We start from the raw sequence: 20290 nt of genomic DNA on the forward strand, positions 1-20290 counted from the left end.
GTAGCTTAAATAAAAAGTCAATTTTTTTAGTTTATTTGTTTTATATACAATACCTTGGCAACCATCAATTGGAAAACATGAGCCTTGAAAAAGTCTGCTTCAGACGAAACACGTCGGCTGTACATTAAATTAATGCTTGCTGGAAACTTGTAGTTCTTACACTATTTTCGGTTTGCATTTGTGGATTACTGGAAATCACTGGAATACAACTCCAAGATGACATATGAGCTGTTGGACTGTTTGTTTAAGCAAGGAGGAGCTATTCCTTGTTCTATCAGATGTTGAGTGTGCCAGTCCCATCTTATGGTTGAATGTGGATCATAACCTAGTGGGGCTACGTCATATTTAACATACTTAAGGTAGCAGGGTGTTCAGTACTGTACAGGGTGTGGAGTACTGTGCAGGGTGTTCAGTACTGTACAGGGTGTGGAGTATTGTGCAGGGTGTTGAGTACTGTGCAGGGTGTTGAGTACTGTGCAGGGGGTTGAGTACTGTGCAGGGGGTTGAGTACTGTGCAGGGGGTTGAGTACTGTGCAGGGGGTTGAGTACTGTAAGCAGCACTCTCTACAAATCGTTAATCACTCCAAGTAGATAATTGGACCTACTAACCCTAAAACGTTTTGTTCGAGAGACGTGCGAGTTATATATTCCACTGCTACCTTTGTTTGCAAGTGAAATTTTGCCCTTGGTACGCACTTAACAAAAATCTTCTCAACTTACTTCTTTGAATTTCTTCCACAATGAAAGGGTCAAATCGAATTTTGTCAATGCTCGAATCCAGACAATATGTCTTGTATATCTTGTTCACCTCTTCGTGCAAAGACCTCATTTCCTCTTCTGTTAATTCGGGTCGCAAAATTCGGTCATTGAATTCCTCTGAAAAAAGAAAGAGAAGCTCTCATCTTCAATTAAGCATGTGTCATACAAGCTTTAAGAGTTTGCGAGTGTTTTGGTTTGCTCATTCCCAATTTAGACTTTCTATCAGAAATGCTGTACAAAGCCTTGAAATATATGGCTCAAAAGAAATGGTCAAGTAATTTAAGAATGGAGGATTTGGAAGCTCCGGTGGGGTCTGGGCATGAAAGTTTCCTGTGAAAAAATAGGTCATTTCCACTGGGTGGAGTGACCGTTAGCAAGATAGCACATTGTGTGTGTGGAGAGGAAAGTAATGATTAAAATATGGATCAATTGGTGGAGAGAGCAGAAGTCAACAGAGGGTGTTTATTAATGGCAGAACAGCAGATGTTTTGCAGAAACATTAGAGAAATGACCGAATTGAGTGGTCACTCAGAAGAGGACTAAGAACATGACACGATTAGGTTTATTTCACCACTAATTATCCAATTTTCAATCTGTATATATTTTGTACAGTTCCTAAATGCAAATACTAAAAAAATACAAAATAAGCAACTTCACCGGCTGCGAAGGGCCACCAACTAACAGGGCCAGTTAGGCCTGTTCGATTATTTTGGAGAGATAACCACCCAGTGTTTTCGGTGCTTTAGTATTTGATTTACAGATGAGAGTTATAATGGCAACTAACGCATGCAAGCAGTACTTGTGCAAATTGTTAATGTGTTATTACACACACCACTGTGCTATGCATGGACAGGTGCAACATGTGGGAACTGATGACAAGCAATATATGTATAACTCCTATTCGTGAAGCATTTCCAAATCACACTTAGATCCCTTTTTAGCATAAGGTAATGATTTTAATGACCCCATATATCCTGTGACAGTAACTACTGCAATTTACAACACCTAAATCAATACTGCATTTCAACCAACGCCATCTTCGAAATTTTTCCTTCAGCTGTAGTCAGCCTTTAAGTTAAAATAGGCTATTGGTATTAAACTAGGGGGATAAATGTGCAAAGTATTCATAACAGCTAAACCAAATCTCAAAGAACGCATGCTTGCCACAAAGCATATCAATGTAATGAAGGCTTGCTAACTTAATTTGGGCAGATTGTTCTTGCACCCAGTGATTGGGTAAATTCAGAAAAGGACTCATGAATGGTTGTGCTAAAGTTGTGAGGACGGGAGTGTTGCCGGTTTGGCACCCAATCATCATCTACAGATACATCATTAAGAGCAAATAATCCCTTGAAGATTTATTTCACAGAAAATATTATCTCTTGCAGATCTTGCTCCCCAGCCTGTGTGTCTCCCTGGAAATAACACCCCATGCACATCTTTCTGTCATGGTCCATCACCTTCTGCAGAGCACTTCCCTGTGGTGCATTAAACCCCAAAATGAACATTACCCAATCCAGTCTCTGTAGTGCAGGTGAATCCTGCTGATAATTCCCCCAGGGCACGCGCTCCCATCTAGTTTCAACGACACACTTCACCTGTAGGAAAGTGCCCCCTTTTTGCATGGTTTTCCCCCACTTTTTGCCTAATGTTGATGTACTTTGACTGAGTTTGCCCTGGGTTCCAGCAACTGGCCCCCAGCGGTTCTGATCCCCACTTTGGGTGGGAGAATCGACAGGAAAACCAAGTTAAGAGGAGAGGTGTGCCCACCTTTGCCAACCCCACCCCTCAGGTGGGGGGAGTCAAAGTGAAACACAACTCTCAGTCCCCACCATCTTGCAGATGGGGGGACCCAGCCACCCAGAGTGAGGCTTATGCCCCCCTCACGCTGGAGGGTGACATAATAGCGGGTGTACCCCACCCCAAGGAAAGGACCCATTGGTCCCAACCTGTACCTACCTGTAACGCCCCAAAACTTAGTATTTAGGAGCAACCCTGAACCTTACCTCCTCAGACAAGAACAGACCAGAAGAAAGAAGAAGAAGGACTAAAGAACCGTGCTGAAGAGGAGGACACCAACCGACTTGGCCCCAGCCCTGCCGGCCTGACTCGACCTCGACCAACTACAGCGAAATCCTGGTGTGTCCTACAGCCAGCAGCCCCCAAGAACTAGAAGGACCTGCCCTGCCTTCAATAACCAAATACTTTGTCTCCCATGAGCATCGGACTTGCTCAAGATCAACCGACTAACTCAGGACGACTCTGTGAGTCCCCCACCACTCAGCACTCGGTACCCTGAGCCCGAATTCGAGTGGCCCAACACATTAAGGAGGTCACCCCAGAGAACCTAGCCAGGGTTGAAGTGACCCCTGAACCCCCACAAGCTTCTAACCCGATCCTGCAGTCTTTATCTGGGAGATCCCTCTAACCACGACGAACGCAACACTCAGACCGTCTCTCTGACCGAAGCGGTCCGAAAAACCCAATCGCGACCGTCCGTGAATGCTTGCGGTCATAAGGTTGCAAAGACCCCATTCACTGCCCTGGTCGCTGACCGACTCTCAGAAATCCCCGACCGACTCTGCTGCTCGAGACCAATACTGACGGTCTCAAAAGAGAAACCCTGGGATTCCCGACGACTGCATCCTATACCTGGCCGCCTCGGAGCCACTGATGTTGTAGTGCATGTGCTGCCCATTGGGCCCTTCAGTGCTAACCTCGACCCCAGGAGCTTTTTGTTCTATCAAACAGTTGGCCTACCCTATGGAAGTCCCCAAGCCAATGACCTTGCATAGCCCCTTGGCTAACGTGTGGTCCCTGCACTCTGCATCCGGCCACCTCTGAGCAGCTGGCGGTGCGAACCGAGTGCCCACCTGACCACCTCCTACTCACAGACTGTACACTCACTTTTCTTCTTTCAGGACTAAGAGGGTCTTGTGAGTAACTGTGCAAAACTGTACACATTATTCCTTGACCACATAATGACCACTTTTAAACACTTCTCCTAGAAGACATAATCCCCCACAATTAATTCTCTCGAGGCACATCGCAATCATGCAAATCTCACTGCGACAGCATATCTACATCTTGCATATCTTTGCCACAGGACATCTCACCACCTTCGCGGGTCACATATGAGACCCTATTAACAGAACACATCTAAGATGTTCCTCATCTCTCTCCAGTGGCATCTGTTGGTACCTGCAGATCTCTTCCCAGGGTAACTAGCACCCATAGAGAGCTTCCGACATATTTTACTGCAGATAGTTTTACAAAGCTATTTTAAACAACATGCAGATGTTTATCCCTGGGCACATATGATCCTTCATGAATATCGGCCAGCTCATTTTATCACAGTCAATATCTCTCTCAAAGCACATTTTACTACCTGCAGGTTTCACATCAATGGCACATCGCCCGTCTTTAGCTTATTGTCCACTCACCTCTGTAGATAGCTTTCTACTAATAATCTTATCCTTTATTTCTCACCTAGTGCATGTCCCTCTCTCAAAGCACTTTACCCCGTTCATGCCTCCCTAGTACACAGCATCCTGCAGATCTCTATCCCATGGCACATCTGAGTCTTGCAAACCTCTTGCTACAGGGACTTCACTTACTCACTTTAGATGTCTCTTAGAGGACATTTCTCATCCTTCGGGTCCCTCTCAGATGGTATATTTCACCCTGGAGATCTCCCACCACGAGTACACTTTATGTATTGTAGATCTATCCCAGAGGGCACGAAGATCAATCTCCCAGAGTGCATCACCCCTGCAGGCTGACAGTTCTTATTACTTTAGCCTTTATTGTTGCGTTGTTTAACACAATGCCATTCAATCACTCTGACTAGTGTGGCAACTCCTCTAAACCCATAGAGAAATTCAAAGACTAATGTACCCCAGATTTCATAATATTTTTCAATGGTAAGCAGGCTTCAAATAATGGACAAGAACATTAATGGGCATGTGGTCTTACCCACTGAGAGGCAAAACTGCAAGACATGCACGGCTCCCTCCTGTTTCAGGAACTTCATGAATCGAAACAAAAGGTCCTGCTGCTCTCTGATCTCTTTGAGCTCCAGCTTCAGTACCTTGACAAAAGGTGGAATAACATGGTCATCACTATGGATTACTTAAGATTCAACATGTTCACTTAAAAGGCAGTTGCTTTTTTATCCACAGTGCGACAAAGAAGGCATATTTATTCATATAACTACTGAAACTAAAATGTACCTGAAAAAATAATTTCACTGTATTTACTTACAGATGGCTTTTTATTTTTTGGCTCTGCAAATTTCTGCAGGAACGGAACCAGGGGGGATGTTGGCTCAGAAGCCTTTTCAGGCTGGAAGAAGCACAAATGGTAATTGAGATAGACAAACTAAAAAATAGACAAAAAATGTGATTTTTGTAATCGACCATCTACTCCAAATATAACCTTGTGCCGAAGATCACAGTAAATAAGATCCCCCTATATGCTGCCACTCTCAGCTTGTCGCTCAAACCCTGCTCAGTGAGAATAACACTCACAACCACATCTCCCACAGCAGATCGTGTGGTGCCCCATAGACTTTGAAGCCCCTTGGCATGTGTGCATTGAGAATCCCACACCTGCCCACCAGTACAAAGAAAACTCACCGGAGTATTGTCGATGAAGAGGAGCAGCAAGCGATTCACAGTGTCCTTCAAGGAAAAAAACAGTAGGAATATTGACATTAATGACCAAAGAACTAACTAAACTCAAACTTCTAAATAAATTTGAAATGGGAATACAACTCATGCAAAAGCACCCGATTATGACTACTTTAAGACCCAGGACGTTAGGTCTGTTGCACTTATTCTAAAAATGCCAGCAATAAGAGCAGCAAGAAATAAATAGGAAACAAACTCTCAAGATTGCACTCTAAAAATTGCAAAAGAACATGCGCAGTTCAGAATCTCCTACGATGAATCAGAGTACTTTCCGTAGTTCTCCTAATGCAAGCAGCTGGGTAGGCGAGTAGTGTACAGTCCGCAACACATCTTGCTATAACTTTACGTTTAAGGCGCTTCCACACCTACTTCCTCACTGAAAATGAGTGATCTGAACAGTAGCACTATAGTTTAATCAATCACATTTAATACGAGTGCCAAGCCGTCACTATTGTGATCAGAAAACAATTTGGTACGAAATACAAACAAATAACCCAGCACATTTCTGTGCTTCTTCTGTCATGTTAATGCATTTTTTGACTAATGGGTTTGCTTGAGTTCCAGTATAAAGGGAACCCAGGGCCTGGCAGTTTGGGTCGGACTTTCTACTGGAGCAAGACCAAGTCTGCTTTGTATTTGACTGGACTTAGCCTGGAGCCGAACGGTGTGCAAAAAAATACAACTAACCGGAATAATTAGCAGTGGCTGAGATTAATTCAAGCACACTATCCATCACTTGAAGAAAAAAAAAAGTTTTGCCTTCCCATCTAAAACAGTTTCATTTTCTTTGTTGTGGGAGATATATATATATATATATATGATAACAATAGGTTAATACTAGTCACTGTACAGTAAAAACCAGGGGTTATTACTAAAAGGGATACCATCCCACTAGAGGTCTGGCATTCTCCATAAAATCGAAATATATAAGCAAAACATGTGAGTTAAATCATAAACAAATTGGAATCTAACTCGATAAGGATTATAACGTAAATAACTTATGAGCCCAAAATTAACTAATCATAATATCGTCACATTATGTGTGCATTAATTTTCATATGTGTTTATTTGAAACTCACTAAAATTTAGCACTTGTCACTTTCTCACTGAAAAACTACATAGAAATGTTGTTACTACAATTACCAGAAAGCAAAGCGCCACAACAAAGGATGTGATGTAACATCATGTGACCTATGTGTAATTTCCTTTAAAATACGAGAACTGTTTGTAGCGCTATACCCGTGATCAAGGTCTGAGGACAGACCGAAATGCGTAGGGTTACTCAAGCTGGTCGCTGTATATGCTGTTCCCGGAATAAAATCTAAAAGAGCAACATAAGATTACCCGTGAGTGCTTGTGGATTTTTTCCAAAAGGAATAATTGCTGCAATTTAACGGCTTAGCTCCGCCGTATCCACAGAGTCTCACCGGCTCAGGGCGCCAGGTGTTTGGAAATTGAGCCACATATGTGGGATGGAACTGAAACAAACACTGGCGAACGCTGGCTGAAAGTGGGAATTGGATCAAAATCGCGCTGAAGCCGAAAAGAGGAGGACGCCGGAACTGAAGCCGGAGGGCAGCGGGGAACGCAGAAACCTCGGATTAGGTGACTGCGAGATACAATGTATCATTCACATTGTCACAAAGATTGAACTTTTAAAGCCGGTTGATTTCCCATTGCTGAAAGCGTAAGATGGAAACACAAGAGGAATAAATCTATATGCCCCAGACCGATCTGAGTTGTGAACAAAATCCACAAGTAACAAAGGAACCGGGAAATTTGCAAACAAAATCAAAAATACGAATACACATAAACTTAGCAATATGGCAACACGACTAGCTCAACTATGGATAAAAGAGAGGCCAAAAGAAATTACATTTTGGAATCTTTCTTTGAGGAACAAAGTGCTCCCACTACAGGAAATGGAGCACAACCAAACCCACGAAATATGGATGTTAGAGGCAAACTAAGACTGTGGGAAAGATTATCGAAAAAAGAAATCAACAAATGGTGGGAGGTCACTTCCCTGAAAAAGTATCTAGAAGTAAAAAGAGTACCCAGAGGGCTACTAATAAACTTGATGCCCAACCATCAAGATACAAGCAACGAATTACTAAATGAATGGGGAGAGCATATTCTTAGATCCTCAATGGGTCTAATGGAAATCCTTATCACAATTATATTAGAAAGAACAACAGCACAATTAAGAGAATTGGAAAAGGAATTGGAAAGAATCGACTTAAATAAAGAACTCTTGAAATTCAAAGAACATCAAATTGAAAAACACGAAGAGTCAGTACAATTGCGTAAACAGATGAAATTTCAAAGGGACAAGGAAGACTACCTAGAAGGTCGCATTTTCACATATGTAAGGACATTTGACATCTTAAAACAACTTGATAAATTGGATCTGGCAACCAACACATCTGGAAGTCTATCATCACTAACCTCTACTGATGCTAGTGAAAATGAGACGGAACAAGGAGGGGCACGTCCTAAATGCAATCTTTTAGGGGAAATGAGGCTGGCCCTACAACAACGGAGTGGGAAAAGAGTATGGGGGTACAGGCAGGAACAAACAGAGGAAGAGGTCGCCCAAAAACAAACCCACACGAAGAGGCAAATGCAGTGGCAGACCCCCGAAAAACTGGAACATCAACAAGGAGTATGAGACAAAAGATGACTTAGATGACAACTCACAAGAACTTGAAGTAATCAATAGATCGAAAAGAACAATCACTGAAATGGAAACTCAGAAACTTAAACAAGGTCTACCTTTTTGCCCAACAAATGAAATGGATTTAGCACAAACCAGAATAGATATATATAAATATATCAGAAAATTGATACTTGCAAAAACCTTTGAGGAGAATTCCAACCTGATAGACTACACCAGACCAAAATCAATACCAACCTTGGATTTAAAGCTATAGACGCAGAACACTTTGTAACATTAATGGAACTGGATCAAGATATCAATGAACCATGCAAGGAATTGGAAATGTATTGCCCTTAATTAGGGGAAGGAACCAGTGGTAAAAAAACTAATTCAAAATTTTACCCTCAATTGCAATTGAAATAAATCAAAATCTTCCATGAAGCAGCAGTCAAAGAATTACACCAACTAAAACCCCCAAAACATATACATAACCTAACATTGGAAGAACGTAATGCGCTAAAGTGTTTAAAAAATGACGACGAAATAGTAATAAAGATCCTGATTGTCTGAAATGCCGTCCATTGGGATTACGGTTAGGCCTCCAACTGGCTGACGGGCTCCTTGAGCCCGTCAAATTCCAGACTGAATAACTGGCCGGCTTCACTTTCTACCGCATGCATTGTAATTCGGTGGTCGAAAGTGAAACCCATGGTGTGACTCGGGAAGCCTCCGAACTATAATCAGAGGCTTTACAAGTCTAATCATATTTGTGTGAAGATATTTTAAGTTGTGTTTTGTCTCTAATATGTAAGATCACTAATAGTTACAATAAATTCTGGTTTTATTACAACGATGAGAGAAGGACAATACATTATTTTTTTTAAAAACTAAACTGTACAGACAGGAGCTTTCATGTACATTTTTTTTCAACAGTAATATATTCAATTCAGAAATTTTGGATTGATTATTTTCATTTTTGTACCACCAAAATAGATCTATTATTAATTGCGTTTCATTCAAATCACATTAATGAAAGACAGCTTTGTTTTCATTGATTTCACGTTTCAACAACAGACAGGCGTCCAGCAATTTAATTTTTTTTTCTATTTGCAACCTTGATCTACCAATGTGTTCCTCCAGACTGGAAGACTAAAACCACATTTTTTCAACAATCTCTTTGCCTCACCTAAACACAATCACTCTACCACCTGCCTTGTTTGCATGAATTCCAACTTTCAGTGGAGCTCTAGAGTTACGAGAAGGACTGCAAACAAATCAATACAGCAGGTGGAGTACTACTCGCGACATGAGTGGGACCACTGCACATCAGTTATGATTGGCTTTTACTTCTGAATTAGGGGATGAGTGGGCCATTTTCCTTGTTTTTCTTAGCACTCATCGTGCCATTCCCAATCCACTCACTACACAGTGAGACTATTCTTTCTACGGATTCATTCGAAACTGTTGAAGCAGTGCTTTCTGCACCATCGTAAGTCTAAAGTTTTAATTTGGCAATTATCTTTCTTTTTATTTTATATATGCTTTACTGTCATCAGCTGCACTATATGAAGCATAAAAGGAAATAGGCCACTAGAAATAAAACCGAAAACGTTTTTTCAAAATATTATAAATGGTCACTATTTGGATCAGTATCACAATTCTTTCTTTTCAGTCAATGGCCTCGACCAAAAGTAACATATGAAATGCACAGAAGATCAGTCGTAATAAATACCTTTTCTTAAAGAAAAAATGTGATTATAATTAGCCAGCCACAATTCCAAATGTTCTTATACTAACACTTCGATTCCAGTGTCTCAGATCTTACAACTATCCTCTAGGTGCTGGCTCTTTCCAGGTTAGACTCCAAGCTGTAGAATTACACATGCCTAAGGGACACTTGTAGTGGGAAGGCCTCTTCAAGCAAGTAACCCTTGACCGATTCATGTATTCAATTTTTTTTACGACAACCCTTTTACAAAGGCTTTTTTACTGACATGGAATTAAATAAGTCACTTAAGAGAATACAGTCTTGCAAAAAACCTATCCATATTTCTTGTTTAAAGGGATATGCCCTTATTCAGGATTTTTAAAGGCTGGAAACGTATTTTTCACGAGCAGATGCAATTTCTTAAAACAATCTAAAACCGCATGTGCATTGGCAAGATTTACTCCTCTTAACTTTTAACATATTAATATTATATTTACTGTGTCTGGGCCGGATTGCCCAAAGCTACTTACCTTAATTCCGTAAACTCTAAGAACATTGTTAAGAGTATGCGATCGGTTTGGAACCAAATTCTGTTATTGTGTGCATGCATAAAACTGCTTTGCTAGTCCTGAACATGCTCAGAAGCATGGAATTACAGAATTCTGCCATTTCAGCAGGGGCCACATAAAGGCTCTGAAATACGTAGCTTTCTATACTTTCTGAAGTCCCACATTCATCCATTCTAGATTGGCCTAGAAAATGTACATCTTTGCCAGACTGTTCAGAGTGCATTGCACTGCCATGGAGTACAGTAGGAACTATATATTTACCGATCGTGATGCTTCGTGCAACAGTAAATTCCTCAAGGTGTTATAGGATGCATCTAAAGCAAAATGCATTATTATGCATTACCATTTTCCTTTACTAATAATATGGCAAGAATGTGAACTGGACAGGCTGTTCCAAGCCAAAATGGTGCTTTTGTACACACACAGTGGGCACTGGAGATTACACCTTGTAATCTCCAGTGCCCAGTTGTGAGGAATGTGGCAGTAGTCCCAGGAGCTCTCAATCAAACTAACATCCATGGAGACTAATCATAGAGTCCTATAAGACGGCAACATTTTACAATAGAGACCATCTCCTCTGGCACGATAAAATAAAAAGCAGCCCAAAGTTGGTATGTGTCACCAGACATTCAGTGGTGAATGAAAAGGTATGCAGGTGAATAATTCAAATTGGCATATTCTGAATACCAATGCAGACAGTTTCACCAGGATCCAAAAACCATTGTTTGCCCACCGCCGAAATAAAAATCTGAAGGGCAAGCTAGTTAGATAACGGCTTAAAAAGAGTACACTTTTGTGCAAAAAACTATAGATGGAAGTAATCCCATCAAAGGGAATTTCAAATGGGCTAATGTATGGCCTGTGACAGCGCCATAGAATAGATACTTTCATACATAACAGATATACGATACACCTACATACGATGACAAATTGCAAAACACAAAATGTAATATACTTATTGATATGTCCTTGTGGTCAGGGCTATGTTGGTGAAACAGGTCAAAGTTTTCAAACATGCCTAAGTGAACATAGATTTGCCATCAAAACATGAAAATGATGGCTCATTTAGACGAAATACTTACAGAAGGAGGGAAAGATGTATGTAAAGTCAACAAAATGAGGGAAGTTTGGGGGGATTTTTTCACTTCAAACTCAGCCCTGAGGGTTAAATAATGAGATCCATGGGAGAATGATATTCGTTATGGCAAGCGGCTCCCATTTGCATTGGAGGTTTCTTCTTTTGTTTCTTAATTCTGCTTTATTTGAAAGTTCAAATCTTTCTCCACTTAGATCTCCTTTGACAAATATGGCGGTCATGTTTTTCCACCGTGATAGTAGTCTCCTAGCATCTAGATTGTCTTTCACTAGATAGGGGCTTAACACATGCCCCCACAGCCCCCGTGGTGCGGGGGGGCCTTGCGCTGCAGGGGCCCCCTCCGCGGCCGCGCAGCCTGCAACCACTTAGAGCCATTTCGTCCCGGGGCAGGGCCTGCCCTCAGCAGTCTTTGCGTTACTGGCTGTGTTGCCGTGGGTGTGATAATGGATAAACTTCACTTCATCAGATTCCTCGCTGCAGCGCCGATGATCGATAGCCGGACGTCATGACCCCATGATCCGAAGTAGTTTATGCCAGCCAGTCAGGTGTCGACTCGAGGGGGTTCCCACTCACAGCTTTGAGGAAGGACCGGCGCGGGTCCGCGCTAGCTGCGTCATATAACAGAAAGAAACCTGTTTGAAAGAGTTTCACTCGCGTGAAGGGAAAACTCGTAACTCTGACAGATGCACTGTGCAGTAGGAAGAGAGGCTCCGCTGAAGGATGAAATGTTAAAGCTGCATATATTAGGGGTGGGCGGAATTTGCGAAATTCACTTTCGCAAATTATCGCGAAAATGTTAAAATTCTCCGCAAACACGCGGAAATATTGCGAAGATGCGGAAGTTTCTTTCCCGCCCGTTCGCGGTATTTTCTGCGTGGTCGCGGCTCGCCAACTTGTTTTCACTTGTCTCGCTGTGCATGATCGCGAGAAGAAAGACGTGATCGCGCGACGAATGACGTTACTGCGGGCGTGAACTGTCGCGAGACAGCGCAAATGGCTACCAACAATCCAACATCTCGTGGAGAACGCGACCGGATCGGGAAAACTTGTTGGCGAACGCGGGGATTCAGGTAAGGCGATCGCGCGCACGCGAGAATGTATTATTTTACAGCGCGAGCAAGCAAAAAATTTCTGGTAAAATGCGGATTGCGGAAATTTTGACATTTTCGCGCTCTCCGCGGAACGCGAAACTGTCAAATTATCGCAATTTCCGCGAGCGGAACGGACTTTTAGCCCAGGCCTAGCATATATACAATAAATGTTTGTTTTAAAAATTACTAAATGGTTTCTGTTTGCTACAGAGTACTCGCTGTTCTTTAGTGTATTAACTATTGCAAGTAAGTGCTAACTATCTCTACTCGCAGCAGTAGCAGCCAGGCTTGTTGGTGGGAGTGCAACTCTCAAGATGCATATGGTGCGCCATTTAAAGACATTTTGAATAATTGTCAAATAATGCATTTCTGGCAAAAAAATAAGCCACCTGTTTTACACACATTTCGGACGGATAGTGCATCAGATGAGTCAATCTTTCAAGACCAGCCACATTTTTCAAAAGCATTATTCTTAAGCAGCCGGAAATACATTTGTATCCGTCAGGAAAGTACGTGTCTTGTATTTGGGCTGATGGATAACAAGTGTCCAGCAAGAGAACGTTGTTGTTGGTTTTGCAGCACTTCACACCATACCTCTTTTATTTGTAAGTGTTATAAATAACACGCGTTACTATCTTCCATTTCGGTGGTACTTCGTTTAACGATCTGTGTAGGATGTTTGGCCATGTCACTGTTCGAACTCACAGCAGAAGTAAGCAGTGAGAGTTTAGCTTACCTAGCAGTCGGCTTCCTGTAGGGAAATGACCATGATACCTAACCAGGTAAAAAACACATCAGATTGTTTTGCAATATTTTTTTCAATATGTAATGCACATTATATCTTTGCCAGTGTATGTCTGTCGAGAACCTGATACTTTTTGTCCCTGAAAATAACATACTTTCCCATATTGCTGCAAACATTTGCCACTGTGCTGGCATTAGATGTGAAGTTACTGCTATTGTATGCCAGACAGTGTATTTCTGATGCTGCTCAGAAGCTCCTGGCGGCTGTGGTGCTGCTCAGTTATGCCACCGAAAGCTGCTGCTGCTCAGATATCCCGTTGTTTCATTCAATTATGCCCTGTAATGAAGCTCTGTTCAGTTGCTGTGCAAATCAATTTCCCCATGTGGTGCAACTCAGCTACAGCTCTATTTGACTGTTAAAATGTTGCAATTTTCCCATGTGTAACTTTGGTGGCTCACTAACTCCTGTGGCACTGCTCCGTTATGCCGAATGCATTGCCACCTTTTTGACTTCATTGTGCAGTTCACCTGTGAGCTTCAGCACAGGTCCTGTAGGCATCTGTTCAGACTAACCATGCCCTGTGGTATGGCAACGTATAACCTGGATGTATTTGCACTGGGAAAATAGGTCAATATTTGGAAAAGCATGCACGTTTTGGTAAAACCGCATCCACGTGTTATTCTCCATTGCAAACTCAAGTCATGCTCAAGTCTGGTCTGTAGGCCGATGTGACGTTAGACTTTTAGCTTTCAAGGGCTTTTTGGAGGGTTGGTGGAGCTCATTGGTGCAGGGTATGAAATTGGTGTCACAGGGCACATTTCAGATATGTATGTGGAGTCTAAGAAAGAAATCTTTACTTCTCAATGAAATTCCAGACGTTCGGCTTAAAACTTGGTGCCAGGTGTACGAATGCTTTTTCTGGTCGCAAACTCTGTGATTCGAAAATGTGTTTTATTTTACTGCACTAAACCCATTTAGCAATTCAGTAAGGTGTTATCAAATCGCTAAATGGGTTTAGGAAACTGTTTAGAATCACTATTTGGAACAGGTGTATATAGGGCTTCATTTCCAAACAGCAATTTATTAGTGCAAGACGGCGGCATCAAAGTAGTTACCGCAACGTCATTGCGTCAACCACGACGCCAACAACTAACACGGAGCCGACCAATGCCACCTTTGAATGCGCAGGGGTACTGCTGACAAAAAAATTCTCCGGATCCAGTCTGACGCCTCAGGGTAATTCTAAAGGTAAGGAATCTCTTTCAGATTGTATACATTATTCCTGTGCAGCTCAGTAGGACTCTGTATGTCCTTGTAGGTATCTGCATGTTTTGTGGGGTCTAACTTGTGGCACTCCTGAGGAAGGCTCGTAGTCGAAAGCTGAGTTAATGATTATTAATTAAGCCACAACAAGAAATAATAAATACAAATATATTGCGGAATAACTAAGAGTATAATAACTGAATGGATAACAACTGAATACCACACGAGAATATACGAGATGTGATAATCCAATGTAACAGACTATCGAACGCAAGATGTTATAAAACAGTTTTAATATTGTAATATGCCATTCATGTCTATAGTAAGATGTGTTAAACAAGACCCTTAAAGATTGACTAAAATCTGTTTTTTATGAAGATATTTTTGTGATATTAGAGTGGTGTGACATGATTGAATGCAATAGGTTTGTGTATGAATGGAGCATATGGTTCTTTCTGTTTTAACACTATTTGCATTATTCTAGGCACATGACTGTTCATGACATATGACTTGGAGGACAATTTAGGGAGAGATTTCCCCTATTGCAGGTAAATAAGATGTGAAAGACATGAACTGGTTTAATAAACTTTTATATAATCTTAACACAGAAGTCCTGAGCCTCTGCACACTTTACTATTCGTGGACATAGGTCACTAAATTTGAGAGGTTAGGCGGGGGTTCTTCTTTGACATATTATATTGTGTTCCCTGTCCCGTTGACCTATTTACTGCAGGGGGTCCCTTATTTTTTGAATAATGTGGTGAAACAAGAAGACAAGGACTCAATGTTAATTAGGGACTGAGAAAGCGCCATCAGGCAGTAAAATCTGGGGGTGAGGTTTGGAGGCTGGGGAGTGGGGCTTGAGGGGCTATGTTCAGAACCCACGAGTGGAATTATAGGGAGGAATCACAGCTTAAGCCTCAAATAAAGGGGCGGGGAGGTTATCGGCAAAGTTCACTCCCAATGAGGGACGTTTTCTCAGACATAGCAGCCTTGTGGGAGCAGAACTAACTGCTATCGGTCATATCTGTGGGGTTGGAGAGGATTCAGACAATACGGCCCCATAAACTAGAGGCCAAAATCGTGTGTGGTATCCACCCTTGCTCAAGGAGCTAAGGAGTCATACCTGGGTCCGTCCCCCAGGATGGTCCAGAAACCATCCCAATCATCGGCAATCGGCTATTTAGGGAGAGCTTTCACCTCTTCCCTATGCAAGGCTTTACTTTCTGGTTGGGCCCAGCGCTACACTACGGTACGCCAGGACGCGGGCAAAGGAGGTGTGGCCGCTTTCCATTGCTTAGGCAATGGAGGATACCTAAATCGAGGAATCAGGTGGCTACTCTGCTATTTTCAGGTCGTTTGAATAAGCCTAGAGAACACGCCTCCCAAGACATCAATAAAGGAATGCTCGTGCAAGTTGCAAAATCCCAAAGAATATTCTACCAAAAGCTAAGCAGACGTTGGCAGCTGCACAGCATTCAGTACAAATCCGGAGGAGTAAATGAACAGCATGGCTAGAAGGCCAAAGCACTCAGAAAAATGTTAATTAATCATAGCAGAGGAGAGCTAGTCTACATGGAAAAATAATTCAATCCATTTGAACGATGCATTGATGGTAGCAGAATGAGGATACTCCAGTGCTCTAGTCCGCACAATTCATGGAATGCCAGATTTCGGCTTCCCAAGTGTCCCATAAATGCTGCAGGGAGGTAACCCGTTGGGACCATTATGCCTGGTTTAGCCAACTGACACATCATCTACAGGTGCCCATTGTGTTTAGGGTGGGCGTAGGGAGATACATTTTGGATTCTGAGTCAAGAACTGCCCACTTGGACCTAAGTGAATGTGTTATCACCCCATAGGTAAGTTGACCTTTGGGCACGGCCTTAAAAAATATTTGCAACGTTTAAGACTCATGAGATATCTGAATCAAAAGCTTGGTCTAATATCTGAGATTCATGTGAGAGACATTTTTGTATAATTGCAGTCTTCAGAGACAAGAGTCGATGCGACAGGACTCAAACGCTGAATATCCTGCAATGGCCTTTTGGAACACATTTATCTATGTATGGCTACTTTTTCACTTGAAAAAGTTTGATTGTAACCTGAGTTATAGTTCAGGTTGCTGTTTTTTCCCTATAGGATTGGAGTTGACCTTGGAGACACTACCAGATGCAATTCAAAAGCATCCTACTATCTCAGGTATGGAACATTTTCACAACAGTTTTTATGTGCAGCTAATTTCTTATCACCTATGGCTATCCCAAGAGGGCAATTTAAGAAATATTTTCTTAACTTATGGAGTTTCCTTGATATAAAATCTAGATAAACAAATCAGGCACTTCTTCAATTACAAAAAGGAAAATGTAACTTAACCTGTAAGCATCTGTTTGTGGCATGTAGTGCTGTAGATTCACATGCTGTGCATACTCCTGCCATCTAGTGTTGTACTCGGATGTGTGCAAGTTGTTTTTCTTTTAAGAATTCTTCTCAAGTCACAAGGTAGTGCGACTCCATTTCTTGCTTGCAATGCACATGGTCATCATCTCCATTGTTAAGATTGTTTTTCCTGCTCAATGGGTGAGGATGAGACTAGAGCGGAGCAACACAGGAAAGAGAGAGAGAGATAAAGATGACCATGCAAGAGAAGTACAAAGTATTGGTACCTGCAACAGACAGAGGCGTCTGGGGAGGAGGGGGGTGCATGTGAATCTACAGCATTACATGACAAACAGATGCTTACAGGGTAGTAACATTTTACGTTCGAGGCATATGTGGCTGTAGATACACATACTGTGTACAGACTGTAAAGCAGTACTCCTCTAAGTGGTGGCTAGCCTGTGAATGATGCAGAAGACTGAAAAAGTGTATGTAGTACAGCCTGACCAACATTTGGTTGTTGGCAGACTTATTTGTGCACACAGTAGTACTTAGTGAACATGTGTGGTGTAGACCTCAACGGAAGGTTCTTCCAAAGTTAAAGCCTGGAGCTCGCTAACATGCCTCAGTAATGCGATAGTGACGAGGAAGGCTACTTTACAAGAAATACATTTTAAGAGACATGACTGGAAGAGCTTGAATGGGAAAGCCATAAGTCCCAGGAGAACAATATTATGATTCCATAGCAGGGCCAGAGTCACCCAAGGAGGAATTACTCTTTTGAGCCCCTCAAAGAAAGTTTCAATGACCGGAATCCTGAAGAGCTACACATGTTGCCTATTTTGGAGATACACAATCATAGCAGCCAGGTGAAGCCAAATGGAAGTGACAGATAGACAACATGTTTGGAGGTGCAGAAGGGAGAAAGGAAGATGCTACTTACCAGTATGCATCTGTTCTTGGCATGTAGAGCTGTAGATTCACACACTGTGCAAAGATCACTATCTGGTGTTGGGCCCGGATGTTTGCACTTTGTTTTTGTCTTGGAAGATTCTTTGGAAGTCACAAGATAGGTGAACCCTTCTTTGGACAATAGTGCGCATGGGCATCGACTCCATCGTCAGATTTTTTTTCCGTCGAAGTAGGGAAATGATGGAGTTTTGTGAGAAACAGAAATAGATGTCCATGTATGTTGTATCTCATTAAGATAAGATGACCAGATAAAGGTAGCTGGGGAGGTGGGTGGGTGTGTGTGAATCTGCAGCTCTACATGCCAAGAACAGATGCATACTGGTAAGTAGCATTTTCCGTTCGAGGCATGTGAGCTGCAGATCACACACTGTGCATAGATTGCTTAGCAGTACTCCTCCTTAGCGGCGACCACCAGAATCTGTTGCAGTAGTTTGAAATAGCGTTTTGAGTACAGCTTGTCCAACACTAGCTTGTTGTTTTGCCTGCACATCTACACAATAGTGTTTTGTGAATGTGTGCGGTGTAGACCATGTAGCTGCTTTGCAGATGTCATCTAAGAGAATGTTGCCTAAAAATGCCATTGAAGCCCCTATCTTGCGGGTAGAGTGGGATTTAGGGGGAATAGACAGTGTACGTTTTGCTTTGTGATAGCAAATTTGTATACATTTGACAATCCATCTTGCAATCCCAGACTTTGAAATGGGATTGCCTTTATGTGGTGGTGAGAAGTAAAGGAGTGCTCTTTTTACGTCTAGAGTATGAAGAGCTCTTTCTGCTACTGTTTGTGCTTGCGAGAAGAACACTGGCAACTCAACAGATTGGTTAAGATGGACGGGAGAGATAACTTTAGGAAGGAATTTGTCCTGAGAACCACTTTGTTATGATGGAGTTGTAAAAATGGTTCTTGAATAGTTAGTGCCTGGAGCTCACTGACAAGAGATATAATAGTCACAAGGAAAGCAACTTTACATGTAAGAAATTGTAGCTCGCATTTATGCAGAGGTTTGAATAGAGGACCCATTAATCTTGTGAGGACGATGTTTAGATTCCACACTGGAGAGGGTGGTACCCTGGGAGGAATTATTCTTTTGAGGCCTTCCATAAATGCTTTAAAGGCTGGCACCTTGAACAATGACAGATGTTGTCTATTTTGTAGGTAATCTGCTATGGCAGCAAGATGTAATCTAATTGATGTGTATGCTAGATTACATCTTTGAAGATGCAGCAGGTAACATATGATGTGTTGAGTGGAGGCATCTAGGATTGATGTTGTTTTTACAGTATATAACAAATCTTTTCCACTTGGCTGCATAGCAGGCTCTAGTGGTGTGGTGCCTAGCTTCTTTGATAACGTCCATACAATCAGGTGGAAGATTGAGATAACCAAATTCTAGGACTTAAGGAGCCAGATCGCCAGGTTGAGCTGTGCTGGATCTGGGTGTCTGATCTCTCCATGGTTCTGTGTTAAGAGCTGTGGGGAGAGGTGTAGTTTTTGGTGCGGGACTACTGACAGTTCCAGCAATGTTGTGTACCATGGTTGTCCGGCCCATGTTGGAGCAACTAGGATCAATTTTAGTGACTGTTGTTGCAGCTTGCGCACCACTAATGGAATGAGTGGGAGAGGTGGAAAAGCGTACGTAAATGTGCCTGACCAATTCATCCATATCGCATTGCCTTTGGACAATGGGTGTGGATATCTGGCGACGAAGCTTGGGCATTTTGTGTTGTAATGTGTGGCAAAGAGATCTATCTCTGGCTGTCCCCACATTTGGAAAAACGGTTGAAGAACTTGTGGATGAAGTTCCCACTCGTGAATCTGTTGTGTCGGACGACTTAACAGATCTGCCATGTGATTTTGAATTCCTGGGAGATGTTGGGTTAAAAGGAATATGTTTTGAGGAATAGCCCACCTCCATATGCTCTATGCTAGTTGAGAGAGTTACAGAGAGTGCGTCCCCCCCTGTTTTTGTAGATAGTACATTGCTGTCATATTGTTCGTGCGGACTAAGACAGCTTTGCATGATAGCTGTTTCTGGAATGATTTTAATGCCAGAAAGATTGCTAGTAACTCCAAATGGTTGATGTTGTGTAGCCTTTGCTGAAGTGTCCATGTGCCCTGTATGGTGTGATGAAGTAGATGAGCTCCCCAGCCGGTGAGCGATGCGTCTGCTGTTAGCACAATTTGTGGAACCGGCTCTAGGAACAGTCGCCCTTTGGAAAGGTTTTGGGTGTTCCACCACTGCAGAGAGCGATGTGTGCGGCCGTCCACCAACACAAGATCTGTTAGCTGACCTTGAGCTTGGTTCCACTGACGTGCTAAGCATTCCTGTAAGGGGCGCATCTGGAGTCTTGCATGAG

The 20290-nt window shown here is 42.3% G+C and overlaps 1 protein-coding gene across 5 annotated transcripts in view; it reads right to left on the minus strand.

The window, feature by feature from the left end:
• The window catches only part of SNX14 (sorting nexin 14), a 609680-nt gene that overhangs the window by 372720 nt on the left and 216670 nt on the right, over positions 1–20290 (minus strand). For all 5 annotated transcript variants that reach the window (XM_085611049.1, XM_085611048.1, XM_085611046.1 and 2 more), the window contains exons 10-13: positions 5397–5441; positions 5023–5103; positions 4735–4849; positions 721–876 (exon numbers count right to left, since the gene is read on the minus strand). In XM_085611049.1, the coding sequence (XP_085467175.1) occupies positions 721–876; positions 4735–4849; positions 5023–5103; positions 5397–5441 (397 nt within the window). The remainder of the gene's footprint in view (positions 1–720; positions 877–4734; positions 4850–5022; positions 5104–5396; positions 5442–20290) is intronic.

Source organism: Triturus cristatus, chromosome 6 (genome assembly GCF_964204655.1).
Source record: "Triturus cristatus chromosome 6, aTriCri1.1, whole genome shotgun sequence".
NCBI classification, from domain to species: domain Eukaryota; kingdom Metazoa; phylum Chordata; class Amphibia; order Caudata; family Salamandridae; genus Triturus; species Triturus cristatus.